Genomic DNA, 15,498 nt, shown 5'->3' with positions numbered 1-15,498 from the left:
ACTTCTATTAATTTCTGTTTGGTTAGTGCTTGAATATTTAACAGGCATATTTTTACACATTGGCTAACTTTTTTTGTCTAAATTTATACCTTTTCTACTTCGCTCTGCTTGCGTTTGCTTCTTGACGAAAATTGTCGTTTCTTACTAGTTCTCCTCTCTTTATGTATCACCCTTGCTCTCCATTTTTTTCCCTCTAGCAACTTCCTTTCTTTCTCCCTTTCCTTAAAAGTGAGGTCAGGTGCAATGAAAACTTGTCTTATCTCCTCTTTTGTTAATTTCTTGAGGTATTTCCCCCTTGCAATTATTCTCCATTTTTCCTTAGTGCTTTTAAGCTTAACGAGCAGGGACCTTGGTCTTTGTCTTTGTTCCTGTCCCTCTCTTCCCTTGGTTTCCCTAACCTACCCACTTCTTCAATTTCCACACCGTTCATTCCTAACTCGAGATTAATCAAACTTCCACATATATCAAAATCATCTTTCAGTTTTTCATTACTATCAACTTTTGTACTTTCCTTTATGTTGAAAATTACTATATTGTTTTTCTTTTTTTCCTTTTCCCTTATTTCTATCATCTCTGCCCTAACTTCCTCCCTAACATCTTCTCTTGTTGGCTGACCCGTTCCTATCATATTATTATCTACTAAGGCTCTGGTCTCATTTTTAAACTCATCTACAGTATCCTGCAGCCCTATTAAAAATCACAAAGTTCATCATATTGTTTCCTAATCTTCTTGTTTTCTGCCTTCAAGTTTTTGAAACTCCCCCGGCATCTACTACAAAACCATCGGGCATGTTTGGATTCGCTGATTCTTTTAAATTCATTTCTGTCTAGTTGACCACAGTCTATATGGAACCATACATCACATAAATTGCATTGGATCGCTTTTTGGTTCAATCTTACCTTTTTTTTTTTTTTTTTTTCACCATCCGCAGTAGTTTGGACCAGCCATGCTTTCTTCTTGTTCAGAGTCGCTTGAATATTCTTCCTCTCCTTTTCCCCCTTTCACTTCCTTCTTCCTCACACTCACACCCACTGCACCTTTCACTAATTCTCTCTTAAGCACAATGTTTATTATATTTTGAGCTTGGGTATGTTATTCTAGAGGCTTTTTTAATTATTAGAACACACAATCACTACCTGTAATAAGTTAAGAAAATTTAGCAACAATGACATAGAAATGGGGAATTTAGAAACACTAACTAAAGGTGTAGCCCAGCGTTTTAGAAAGGTCCTTGAAGTTAGAAGTAAAAGTATGCAAGCTGTGCTGTCTGTGTAGGCACTAACTAATGATGATGAAATTTCTGCAATTTCAGAGTTTTGCACCTACTCTGCTTCTTCTAGTACTGTGCCCACAATCAAAGTGTTTTTCAGGGTGCTACTCGTACGATAATTATCATACATATACGATTATTTTAAGTCCAGTACGATGTAAGATACACACTTTAGATATATACATATGTGCGATTAGTTAAACAATTATACTAATATATTTTGAATAAGTCAATCATGTAACTCCTTAATAATTCTATTGAAACTGTGTACGATCATTCTAGTTGAAAAATGGCAATTTTAGGACTCATGTATGATAATCCAGTCGAAATAATCTGTTGTGGAGAGAGCAACGAAGAAACCTGGAACAGGATTTTGGTGTAATAAAATGTCCGTTAATGATTAAAATTAGAGTATAAATATTCAAGTTCTACAGATATAAACACATTAAAATAGCCTCATATTAGAATGAGTAGAAAATAAATTCAACAATAATATCTCCATTCCTATCTGTTGTTTACGTGCATGACGTCACGAGGAGGTGGTACAGTCACATCCCTTCAACAATACGTTGTTCCATTTATTGTAAACATTTTGTGATCAGATTTACCTTTAGAGCAGATGCCCACTTGCACATTGTCGTGACTGATACTGTGGTAAGTATAAATGAACACGAAGTAGTAGTTTTTCAGTGGTTTCCAAAGGAATAACCGAGATGTCAAAGAAGTGACCCTTTTGTGTTGTTTTCAAAATGGACGATGTTGACGAGGGTGGCTATTTCGGTCTGGGCCATGAATCCGTCGCGGGAATTTCATAATTTAGTTTCTGTATACATGCACATATCTTTGATAATATGATGGATTTTAGTAAACTTTGACTTGCTTTCAGATATGAATATATATTTCCAGAAAATGAAATATAATTTTGAAGGGAGTTGCTTTTGACATAGAAACTTTGACCTGCGTCAATGAATTTTCTTGATAATACTAAGTTGAAATAGCCATATCTTTATTAATACTCTGATATATATATATATATATATATATATATATATATATATATATATATATATATATATATATATATATATATATTATATTATAGCAATATAATGAAAAAAGACTTTTTATGTATAAACTTTGACATGAAAGGCTATATTAAGCATTATTGGTGTCAATGAATTTTATATTTTATTTAGCAATTGATTTTATAATTGTTGTAACAATTAATTTTAAGTGTCAGATGCACTCTAGCCTATCAGTCCTATTCCAAGGGTTGTTCTGGTGTTTTAGGGATATATGTTGGGGGTTACACCAATGCTATTATTATTATTATTTGCTAAGCTACAACCCTAGTTGGAAAAACAGTATACTATAAGCCCAGGGGACCCAACAAGGAAAATAGCCCAGTGGGGAAAGGAAACAAGGAAAAATGAAATATTAAGAACAGTAACAACATTAAAATAAATATTTCCTATATAAACTATAAAAACTCAAACAGAACAAGAGGAAGAGAAATTAGATACAGTAGTGTGCTCGAGTTTACCCTCAAGCAAGAGAACTCTAACCCAAGACAGTGGAAGACCATGGTACAAAGTCCATGGCACTACCCAAGACTAGAGAACAGTGGTTTGATTTTGGAGTGTCCTTCTCCTAGAGGAGCTGCTTACCATAGCTAAAGAGTCTCTTCTACCCTTACCAAGAGGAATGTGGCCACTGAACAAATATAGTTCAGTAGTTAACCCCTTGGGTGAAGAAGGTTTGTTGGTCGTGTTGTCAGGTGTAAGGGCACAGAGAAGAATCTGTAAAGAATAGGCCATACTATTTGGTGTATGTGAAGGCAAAGGGAAAGTGAGCCATAACCAAAGAGAGGGATCCAGTGTAGTACTGTCTGGCCAGTCAAAGGACCCCATAACTCTCTAGCGGTAGTATCTCAACGGGTGGCTGGTGCCCTGGTCAACCTACTACCTATCTTAAATATCGTATGTATACCATAAATCCCCCCTTGGCCTGGGATTGACAGTTTCAACTAATTCTAGAATGAAAGGTAGAAACTTCTGGGAATTTACTTATCTTTCTTCTGCCTTTCTTGATCTTGATTGTTGGGCATTCGTGGCTGCTATGAACAGCCAGATGTCAGATGATGGCAAGTGGGTTAGGATGGATCGAATGTAATAAACTTATTTCTTATAATAGTGACAAATCCATTTGGGCAAATTATCTCAGACAAGGACATAGGTTCTCCTGTGACTGGTACCATTTATTCTCAGTACAAGTCTAACCTAATGCCTGTGGCATCTCAATGCACAGACCATTAAGAAGTGGGCAGGACTAGGTGTTTTGACAATTCCAAGGAAAGTAGAAATGGAGTAGCTAGTAATTTGGTTCATGATCACTTACAGGGTTTATGTATGATAGCGGCCACCTGTATGTATGGTGATGGCTGACTTAGAGGGCAGCAATGTAAGGGGAGTCGCAGGGGAGCATCAGCTCCCTATTAGGTATGTAGGTAGGGTTGGGGGGGGGGGAAAGTTAAGGTTAGTTGATGTCCATTTTTTATGCACACAGGAGGAACTGTCTGCTGATGTACAAAGGCTGAGCACTTCCTCCCTCATAAGGATAAGGATGATGGTTTGTATTCATTTAGGAACCTACTGTACCCTAAATTTTAAAATAATTCATAGTTGTTCCTACATAAATACAAACCATCCTTTAAAAGGAGTATGATTTCAGCAAAGCTAGAAAACTCAGTTGTTAAAATCATAACAAAGTGTCTGCCCCACTGCCGGCTCACCTAGTAGCCAGTTTGATTTCAGCCGCCAATGCGTAATAAAGTACTGTCGCCTCGTTAACCTAAACTTGACTGAATGTTTGTTCCGACACTAAATACAAACCCTTGCTCTTCATTAGGGATATACTTTCGGCAAAGCTGGAAGACCAGCCATAAGACTTTTAGTGAAGTGTAACTACCAATCGTTAGTTAGCAGTGAGTAGTACCAGCTACCCTGCTCACACACACACACCGGTGTTGTTTCGTCACTTTTTCTTTTGGCTTGTCTGAGAGTGAACGTTCATCTCTCTCCATCTTCCATACTGAGTGCCATATTGACTAATTGCATTTTTTGCTTTTTACTTTCAGGTGTGAGTGTGACTTTTTACGGTTGTCATTCACACGTGTCCAGCGCCTGAAGAGCGCAGATGCAGGACCTACATGTTATCGATCAAGACCGACCCCAATTCGTTGTGTCGGGCCTATCGAGGACGACCTTGTGCGTAGGATGAAACTTGTGTTGTGTCAGGAGTGATATTCCTCCCAGTGGGAGAGATTTGGACGGTGGCGTAAGAATTCTAAGAGGGATTCTTCTCCTCCTGGGTCATCCTCAAAGTGAATAGGAGTGTTGACCATTTAACTCCTTGTTTTTTGGATGATTTATTACAACTTTCGCTTTCTCTTGGTGTTGCTGGTCCCCCGTCGAAAGAAAGTCTTGTGGAGTTGTTGCAGTTGGGAGCAGAGAGGAAGCGTACACCTGCTCCCTCAGTGGTGGTGTTGGATCCTCCTTTAAAGGCTTTGTGCCAGAGGAATTCCCTGCTTCTGCTGCCAGCAGTATGTTGCCAGGCCCAGATTCTTCTCCTTTGCCCTCTGCAGCTCCTGCTACTGACAACTGAGCTCCCCTTTGTTCTGAGTTTGCTCAGCTTATGGAGGGGGGCCAAAGTTCGAGGCATGCTCCTGTTCCTTTGGGGGGGGTGGTCACCTTTCCTGTTTGTGGGATATGTCCTCCCTTAGTGTTCTTCGCCACGTGGTTCTTCGAGACGGCGCCCGGCTTCACATCCACCTTTCTCCAGCCCCTCAGAGCGTGGTTCTCTGGGAGATGTTGCTCGCCCCCTACAAGTTCGACGAGAGTCTAACTCACTCCAGCCTGTTCCTGAGTCCAGGAGTGCTTGCCATTCTCTAGGGGAATCCAAACTTTGCCAGAGCACAGACCGCGCCGCACTACCCATCGGTTTCCAGCTTCGCCTTACAGCGGAGATAGAACAAATGCCCCAGACGACCCTTGCAACCAGTCTCTATGTTCCAGATCCAGGAGCACGTCAGCGCATGAATCACCCCCTAATCACCGCCATGCTTCCGCAAGTGAGCAGTCTCCTGCTTGCCAGTGCAGTCCAGCACACTCCCAGGCACCGCGTTTCCTTGCTGTTCGTCATCGTCATCCAGAACGAGATTATCCTTCTGCTCGTGGACGCTTGCCAGCTAGTGACTCCTCTCATTCAAGACTTCCTGAGCACGACCTGTAGCCCGCACGTGATCGCCCACCTGTACGTGTCCTTGACGCTCCCACACCCAGACCTTCGTCAGTACTTTGTGATACAACCCATGCTCGTGTTTCATCTTCAGCTTGTGAGCGTCGAGTAGCGCTCAGCGACCTAGCTACTTGCCAACTCACCAGAGCATGAGAATCGGGTACCACGTGTCAGCCCAGCGAGGGATTGTTCAGTGGAACGCAGCTGACCAGTCCCATTCTTACCAATCCAGAAGAGTGGAGATCATGATCCAGAAGAAAGCTCACCTAAATCTTCATGTTCTCCATCTCTTTCTTTCAAGCCAGAGTGAGAGGCTGTGCCAGTTCTTTTATGTCCAGGTAACGACCCCTCTCCAATTCAGCTGCCGAAACCTTAGACTTCCAGGAGCCGTTCACCACCCCATAGTCTTTCCAGTGAGAAGCTGTCCTTGCTCCCATCCTTCGAGAAGGATATTCCATGGTTCGACGCTTTGGTGAAGTCAGTGAGTTTGGTGGTATCCAGAGCTGCTCTCTCAAGTAATGAGTTATCAGCAACTTCCACCAGTTCTCCCCATATTCTATTAAAGAAGACTGTCAGGTCGAGGGCATCCTCTCCGCTGTCCGACCGTTAACTTGGGTCTGCAGTTCCAGAGCCACCCAAGGACTGGTAGCCTGGGATGATAGTCTTCCCGATTAAGTCCAGGAGACGTGTCCCCACGGGTACCGCGGAGGTAGTCCAACAGGACTTTTCTCAACTGGAGATGACTGGTCATGATGATGAAGAAATGGAGGAGACAGGAATCCGACTCCCCCCTCCGTGAGATATTCTTCACCCCAGTACAAGACGGCGTTCAAGATCCCCTAGAGATCTCATTGACTTCGTCTTACCATCTCTCTCCCATCGAGGTCGTTCCACCAGATCAGTGCACTTCCACAGTCTTAAAGCAACCCCCTCCAGCTCCTTCTCCTAAGGACGTCCCTGACTCCAGTTGACGCAGGGAGACCGCAAGCCCTTCCCTGCTAGAGGAGTTCCTTTCTCCCCCAGAAGGAGAGCAAGGGGCTTCTTTTTCAGCAGCGGCAACAACAGGTACGTTATTGACTACGACCCAGCCCGGGCTCCAATTGGTGAGAGCTCGTGTGTGGATGATGACCAGGACTCGATCAACGAAGACTATCTTCTGAGGGCAGCTAGTTTAGGTACATGAAGGTGGAGCAGGAGTCCAACTATGCCTTTTGGCAGGTTCTGGCCTACATGAGGGCTATTAATAGCCTGGACGATTCAGCTGTTGCCCCTCGAGTGCAAGGACACCAAACTGGACCATCTTTACAGTTCCAAGAAACCTTCCAAGGCCAGCACAGCTTTGCCCTGGTCTAAACAGTTGAAGGGGTCCAGGAAGAAGGCCTTTGCGTAGATAGCCAGTACAGTACTTAGAGTTCTCTTCATGCTAGTGCCTCCTCCAAGCTTCTACCTCCTTTCGTCCAACTGAGGGGGTACACTGTATTATGAAGTGTCAGACGAGACCCTCTCGGTACTTCCTATAGACCTTGCCATCAAAGTCCTTACAAGAGGGGTTTCTTGTAATAGGCTTTCGAGTTTCCTATTCATCTTCTCAGCTGTAGACGCCCTAAACATGGAGAAGGTCGTGAAGCTTGCCATGCAGGCAACTTTGCGGCTGGATCTATGGTTGAGGTCGGTTGGACACCTGTTCAAGACCAAGGATTGGTCTAAGGAGAGCACCATGAAGTCGATGGCAACATTCCTGATTCTCAGGCACTCGATAATTGAGAAATGCCATTGGCAGATTCCTAAGTCGGAGGTAATCAGATTTCCAAATTCGATGTCAGCACAGATGATGTCAAGAGAACGACTGATCACTGGAAGAAGTCTAACCAATACTCCCACCTTCAAAGGCCCATGATCTCCAGGTCCTACGGAGGAGCTCCCCCTTCGAGATAGTGGCAAATATCCAGGCCACAGACCAGCAATAGGCTCTTCCAAGAGTTTGTTGAGGAATCTCTTCATTGCCAGAAACCAAAAGGGCACCAAATCCAGCACAGGAGGTAATACACACTGACTGTAGGGACCTTGATGGAGATCTGACCATAAGGACACGGCGTTCTGACACCATTGTTTGCTCCCATGGAAGCTAATTCTATGGCCAGCCTCCATGATACATTGAGGTTCAGTCTCAGTCACACTCTGCACTACAACCGAGGGTGTGTCAAAGCTCAAGTTGGAGGAGGTGCATGGATTTGATCAGATCAAATACCTAGAACATAGCTGTCTTGATGCACCATTCAGAAGCCCCATGGGCCATTCAAAACTCAGTGAAAATTAATATGGTTGCCTCCCTCTTTGCCAGATTGCAGTCATGAGAGCTTACGTCCCTTACAGAACAAGAATTGCAGGCTGGTTCCCACTGAGAGTGTGGATATCACGGGGTATTGGTGGAGGAAGGTGCAAATGGCCCTCCTCTTCCAGTGATCAGGTACTGCTAAGGGATCAGGCCCTTCAAGGATAACTATTCTGAGATCTTCAGAACGCCTTTAGCAGCCACTGAGGATGACTCTAGTGACCTGCAGGTCCATTCTTCTCCTCCAGGCTCTTCCTCCCTTGGAAAGGAAAGGCAGAAATGATCATGAAATTCAGTGACCTCCTGCAGCTCCTATGAGCAGGTACTGTATATGCCAAGCAGGATGGGGAGCAACACTGACATCTTCCCAGACCTTCTTGCTGATTTCACTCATGATATACCAGAACTTGCCCCTACTGGCAGAAACATAAGCGACAGGAGAGTTGCTGAAAAGGTTTACTAACTCTTAGTCTCCTCTTAAGAATTGAATAGTCAACGGAAAATTGTAGGTCAGTTATTGGTCTCCCTACTTGGTTCCCAAATGCCATTCAGGATGACCAGGGCTACTAGCGTACCATGTGTCATAAGCATGATGACCATTCTGTCCCTGTAGACCCAAAGGATCCATTCTTTCTGTCCTGCAGGAGATTGTCAACTCTTTGTCTTTGAGATAAGTACTGTATCTACCAATTTTCTTTCTGTCCTGTAGGAGATTGTCAACTCTTTGTCTTTGAGATTAGTACTGTATCTACCAATTCAAAGGCCAGGGCGTTGAACTGGCAACCACTCCTAAGTGTTTACATTAGTCTCTTTTTAGCTCTATCAATCAGCACTTGTCTACTGACGGGTCGCGTTGATCACCTATAGTTTCTGAAGTTTTACAGGTTAATAACCAGTGCTCCTCTTATCTACAGATTTGGTGACAATCAAAATATGGGATGATCTACCTTAGTAGCTGCATGACAAACTCCGTCATGAGTAAAGTATTCCTCTCTGAGAATCTACTGTTCACTGACATAATGGAGGAATTTCCTCCTGTCTAGAGGATGTGACCAACTGAAGGAATACACCTGCTTCTCAAACTACTGGGAATGCTTGCATTGCCTCTACTTCATTGGATTTTCAAAGTGTATGATAGAGCAGTTGGAAAAAATGATGGTCAACATCCCTTCCAATCGGGTCCTAAGTTACGAAGGGACCACGTTCACAAACCCTTTTCAAGCTGGTGCACTCTTGTGAGAAGAAGGTGGGATGCAGCTGTACAAAGTTCTTTCTGGCAAGAGCACAGGTTGGGCAAACATACTTAATCGATAGTCGTCCTTGTGTAGGGGTTTTAGGTTATCCCTACATCATTTCACGGGTGATGGCTTCAGTTCTCACCATCGCTCAACTTTCTTGCTATGCAGTGGAACAAGAGTATTCCATGATTCTGCTAGTCTTAGGCTGATTACAAAGTTCAAAAATGCCTTCCAACATCTCTAGGAACTCTGGACTCTCACACCTTCCTGACCTTTTTTCACCAATTTCTGAACAACCACTTAATGCAGAGACCCTGATCGCTCCCAATCAACCACACATCGAATGGAACTCAGATTAGATGTTCGTTCATCTTCCTTCATTGGAGAAGCTCCTCAATTTCTGCTGTAAATATACTGCTCAGTCCCCAATCTAAAAAATGTTCAACTTGAATTCAGATCTGGACTCTTCATAAGAATTGACAGGATACTTGAGGAGTAGGGGTAAGGGAGCAATCTTGACCTCATAGAAAGCCTAAGTTGCTTGGAGGGTTTGACAAACCCTCAGGTCTCTTAAATGGACCCATCCAAGCCCAGGAAGCCAAGGCGAAGCGTAGGAAAATGCCATATGTTTTCCAGGAGTGTTAGGTAAGTATCTAGAATCCTGTCAGCCACAACGTCAATCCTTCATTATCTCCTCCCTACAAAGGTGACAAGTGGGTACCAGAAGGATTTAACCTCTTGTTTCAGAGGAGGACAATACAACTATTCTTTCAGTAAAGAAAGGAGATCCTGCACTTGAAACTCATTTTCTTTCTGGCTTCGTGGAATGATTGGACACACTCTTTCACAAGTAGGCAAGAGGATCACGCCCAGATTCAGTCACACAAAGCCAGAATATCGGATCAACCCTAGCCTTGAGGGAGGACCTGTCAGTGGCACAAGAGCTAAAGTCCGGAGTCTGGAAGTGCCAGACAATCTTTACAGCCCACTATTTACAGGAGTATACTCACAGGTCTTGTTATGTTTTCATTGGAACCTGTGGCATTTGTTCAGAAGGTTGGTACGTGGCATTTGTTCAGAAGGTTGTGTACCATACCTAGCTCCATACAGGACAAGTAGCATCTTGTGTAATATAACAGTCACAGTGTTAGTCTCGGTTAAGAGACGGACTGTCTGGCTATTTCCCTCTTTTCCTTCCCCTCCCTTAGGATGCAGCAGTTGTGCTGTTATCTAGTGGATAGGACATTGATGCAGGTAAGCTTTTGTACTGATCAATTGTTCTATATAAGTATGGTGTAGAAATATCTTCCCATCCTCCTTACAAGGGGAAGTTGGTTAGAATGTATGCACATTATGCTTAATAGGCCATACATTGTGATATCATATCCTTCTGAGGGTATAGATTCTTCCTCAACCGTCAGTCTGCGGAGAGAAACCAAACCTAACCCATGAGAATCTGTTAGGTGTTGGTAGGAGGTAGAAGTCAACACTCTTGCACCTCTGTCAGGTCTGAGTTTACAGTATTGACAACAAGGAATTTTAAACCAGCCAGTATGATTAAAGGGGCTTCCATCCTACTAAGGATGAGTTTCCTATTTAAAGATGAAGGTTTGAATTAGTGCAGGAACAAATTACAAATTCTAAAAATAATGTGTATTTCTCCTAATTACTGTATACAAAACAAAATCCTTCAAATTTCACTTTCTGCCTTGACCACCGTGTAAACCCTAGGTGAAGGTCAATATGGCACCTCATTATAAATTTCAACAGCCAAATTTAGCAAAACTAAAAGTAAACACATGATAAAGAATTCATGTTTTTATTGTTAGAAAAAATACAAATTACTTTTAAAATTTGTGGTGTTTACAGTTGAAGGATGAAGCAATTGTTTTCTGGTGAAAGACTGTTTCTATCCTTTCCATTGTACTTATTTTTGTATAAAGCAAAGCTTTCTATGCTGTGAAATTTTTTTAACTTTTACGTTTTGTATGTACCCCTGTTCTTATATGTTTGTATTATAATGCGTTGATAAGATATTTGTTTACAATGTTTAAATAGGTTTTAGTATCTTGAGAGTCATACTTAAATATAGTAAAACATTTTTAATTGATTCAAGTAACCTTTCCACTAGTTAATCAGGAATGGCATGAGTTATTTTTATACCAAAATTGGTTCATCTCACTTAAGATTGTTTTCATTTCAGATAAGGTGTTCCCATCTTGATCATGGAATTTGGAAAAAGAGTACCAAAGCGTAAAACATCTTGTTGCTCAACATGTACCTTGCCACATGAGGGCCGAGAACGCTCTCAGAGACGTAAGAGGGGGTTTAACAGTGAAACAGAGCATAGTAAGGAACCAGCAAAGCCTAAAAGGTCAACAAGAAAAACTCTCACAAATTACTCTGAAGAGGAAGAGACTAGTGTGTCGCCTGCTGAGTGGTTAAGTGACATTTCAGTTCTAGAGAGTGTAAACCTACTAGAGAAACCTGAGTTGGATACTTTCCAGATATTTCTCAGTCATCTTGATTCTGGTATTGGTTCAAATGGTTTAGAAGTTTCAGATTTGATGTCTCTGATTGGCAGGAATTGTATTTCACTTGGCGTGGTTAGAAAAATAGCATACCTATTGAATAGAGACTTTTCAAGTAACTTTTGCTTTAGTTTTAATTATTTTCTTGCTGATGAAAAAGGAATGACTCAAATTATACAAAGTAGGTTCCCTGTGAATCAGTTAATAATGTATCTTTGTGTTGATAGAGATGAGGATGAAGAATCCTATTTTGTGGATATATCGGATAATGATTGCAAGTCACATTTTACTTTAGCTGTATTTGACTTTGATTCTCTTAGTTTGATGTATGCCGATACCCTTGGTTGGAACATGCCTATGAATTTTACTTATAAACTGAAAGAGTTACTGTCAAATTTAAATTGCCCATCAATATTTCACACTGTGTTGTGTCATCCTCCAAATGATGACAACTTCCACACATGTGATTCAGAATGCTCTCCACTCTATCCCCTTCAAAATTGTGACACTGCATCAGGTTTAGCAGTTATTGTGTGTATGGTGATTGCTTTTATGAAGTATGATACCTATCTGTCACTTGTCATGGGTATATCAAATGAGGAAAGCCTGTATTTCAAGTACCTCCAGGATATTAGTAAGTATTCAAAACTCTTACGTTTGGTCATTTGTTCGTGGGTCGTTGATGATTGTGTTAATTTCAATAATATTGCCTCTTATGATGAATTTATGAGATATCCAGAGACTGAAACATCTATTGGGTATGGAAAGCAATTTTCCAATTCATTATTAAAAGAATCCAAACAAATTCATTCAGAAAGTTCTCTCAATATAAAAACTGAGCCTGATCTCATGTCAAGTATGCCTGAGTCAAAATTTAATTCAAGTGGTTTAGATGAATTGATAGCATGTAGACCTGTAGTACACTTCTGCAAGCCAGATCATTTTCGACTTAAGCTAACAATGAAAGATGGAAGGAGTTTATACAAAATGTTCAAATGTACGGGGAAAGGTGATCAGGCTGCCATGTATGTCATTACAGAATTTCTTAACAGTTTTAAAGTTGTAGAATGGGTTAGAAGTAAAACCTTCAGAAATGCATCTGTGATCCCCAACACAAGGCTAAGAAAGAACAAGACGTGTAATATATTAGATTTCCCAGATGATGTTCAAGGATACTTCATTAAAAACCCAGAATTGTCATTTGAAAGGAAGATCAGATATCTTGTGCTGCGGATTTATGTTAGAGGCTGCCCTTCAGTAATGACCAAAAAATTTCGGTGTACAACTGCTGGGAAGCACGATGGTAATGCCATAAAAAGAATCAATGCTTATATCAACAGTAGGGAGTTTCGTGACCTTGTTATCAATAATGCCAGAGCAGAAATGAACCTCTCTGATGAGAAGTTGAACCATGCAAACTTTGATGATCTGATTTTGAGAAAGCCTATCATTCACTATATTAAAGAACGTAGTATTTTGAAATTAGAATGTCAGTTAAGGACTGGGAAACGGATCTATAGAGGCTTTGCATGTTCATCTGCTGGGAAGGGTGATTTAAAGACTATGAGCGTAATACAGAAATTCCTTGTGTCTAAGGAGGCGACTGATTGGGTACGCAGTAAATATGAAATGAAGTTGGAAAAAAAGAAAAATCAAAAACAAAAAATGACTCCCAAGCCTCCAAAAGAAGACTGGATTTCTAATGGAGATCTATCTGTTGGATATGAGGTTAAAAACTTCTTTGACAAGATTGATTTTGATTTTAGGAAGAGAATAGTAATGGCTAAAGGGGTGCAGTCCCTTTATGATGGAAATGCAATTATAACAGAAAATGAAAAGTGGGGAAAAACACACAGATTTGATGAAACTTACATGCTTGATCCTTTAATGGCAGAAAAAGGCTCATTTCCAGCAGTGACCATGTACATAAGCTGTTCATCCAAAAGTTCTCAGTGTAAAGCGCAGTGTGGTACACCATTGAAAGACCTTGCAAATACAGCAATAGGAACAGAGTGTCCTGGTTGTCATTGTGTTTTAGAGTTTCCGACTAAAGAGTGTATAAACTGTTCCACTAACAGCACACCAAAGTGGTATTCTTTAAATGGTGAACTCATGTGTAGTGCTTGTTATCAGTATCAAATTAAACATAATGACTCCCGTCCAACCGAATTGAAGATGAAAAGTGCCCAGGGAGTATCCAGACTTTATCATTCCCATTTTGTATGTGGTTGGAGGTTAAAACTTGTTATTTATAGTAATAATTTATCGACATGGAAAGTGTTTAAGCACAAAGATAATGATGACTTTCACAGCCTTCAGGTTGAAGATATTGATAAAAAGCCGGACATATCTATTCTACCAGGTGCTGTTTTAGTTTCAAAGCCACCAAAGTGTCAGAAAGTGATTATTAGAAATAAGGATTCAAAATCGATTCTGTGTAGTCGATGTATATCGGAGAATTCTTCAGCCCCATTTGTTTGTACTAGTCAGACTGAATTAATGAAGCACATCTCCTTATCACATAAGATTAATTTCATGAACTGTGCAAGCTGTTGGTCAGAGTCAGGTTCCATTGTCAATTTTGAAAATGAACATGAACTTCAACAGCACATTCAGGAAAATCACAGGGCAGAACATCCATATTCAAGGGACATTGTTCATGATAGAGATAGTGACCCTATAGAAACTAGCCGGCAAGTGGAATTAGATGAGGCTGTTATTGCTCTTCTTGAGCCCAGTCCAATGTAATTAATTTCGAAATTGTTAATTTGATTAACAAATTCATATACGTGTACATTACTAGATTGTATCAATAACTGGTTGTTATTAGTATTTATTTTGTAGCTTGGATATTGTTATTTCTCTGTTACAGTTTTATCTATGAGATTTTAATCTGTAGTTTGATAGGTTATTATGTATAAAGATTACATATTAATTTTACAAAATACTTTCCCTAAAAGATAAATATAACTTTTGTATTTTTGTTCCTTCACATATACAAACCATCGTCCTTTAAATAGGAGTGTGTCTTTAGCACAAACTGTATCTGCCAATGAAACTAACAAGGTACTGTTGGTTGGGAAGCTGCCTGCTTGCCCGACTGTATCACGTCGCTTTTGTTTGGCCGCAAAGAGTAGGGGCGTAATCATTGCTGCTCCTCCTGACTGTTGGATCTTTTTACTTTGCTTGTGTTAAGTGTGTATTTTAGTTTAGGTTTTTCAAGTGCTTTTGTTTAACAGTAGAAGCGCATAGAAATGATCTATGTGGTAGAGTGAAATTTTTTCCTTCATGGATGCGAATATTCTGTCCAATGGGTCTTGTATCTCGAGAACTGTAGGACTGTACGCAGTTACCCTCCTGTAGAGTGAGACTACACAGTTCCACTATTTGGTAATAAACCCATATGATAGAGATTTTTCCCATAAGAATTGTTAAGAAAGTCTCTAACATTTAGTATGTTAGAGAAATATTTGATAACATGAAATACATGAAGAAAAATATGGTTTGCATTTTAGTTATAAAAAGAGATATTCTCTCTCTCTCTCTCTCTCTCTCTCTCTCTCTCTCTCTCTCTCTCTCTCTCTCTCTCTCTCTCTCTCTCTCTCTCTCTCTCTCTCTCTCTCAATAAAAATGTTATTTTTATTAATAAAATAAATTTTTGAATATACTTACCCGATAATCATGTAGCTGTCAACTCCGTTGCCCGACAGAATTCTATGGAGGGATACGCCAGCTATCACAATACTAGAAGGGGGTGTATTTACCAGCGCCACCTGTGGCCAGGTACTCAAGTACTTCTTGTTGACACCTCCTCAATTATTCCTCGGTCC

The 15,498-nt window shown here is 40.8% G+C and overlaps 1 protein-coding gene across 1 annotated transcript; it reads left to right on the top strand.

Annotated features, from left to right (window-relative positions):
• Positions 1-1,791: 1,791 nt before the first annotated feature.
• On the top strand, positions 1,792-15,231 carry LOC137650136 (uncharacterized). The gene is made up of 2 exons (XM_068383282.1): positions 1,792-1,925; positions 11,341-15,231. The coding sequence occupies exon 2, from the start codon at positions 11,363-11,365 to the stop codon at positions 14,414-14,416; it is 3,054 nt and encodes a 1,017-aa protein (XP_068239383.1). The 5' UTR covers positions 1,792-1,925; positions 11,341-11,362; the 3' UTR covers positions 14,417-15,231.
• Positions 15,232-15,498: the final 267 nt, after the last annotated feature.

Source organism: Palaemon carinicauda, chromosome 11, assembly GCF_036898095.1.
Source record: "Palaemon carinicauda isolate YSFRI2023 chromosome 11, ASM3689809v2, whole genome shotgun sequence".
Taxonomy (NCBI): Eukaryota; Metazoa; Arthropoda; class Malacostraca; order Decapoda; family Palaemonidae; genus Palaemon; species Palaemon carinicauda.
The sequence above is the reverse complement of the archived record's forward strand: the minus strand, read 5'-3'. Positions and strand labels throughout refer to the sequence as shown.

Bases quoted from the DNA above. Each gene is read 5' to 3' on its own strand.
- LOC137650136 (XM_068383282.1), top strand. From the start codon at position 11,363: ATGGAATTTGGAAAAAGAGTACCAAAGCGTAAAACATCTTGTTGCTCA.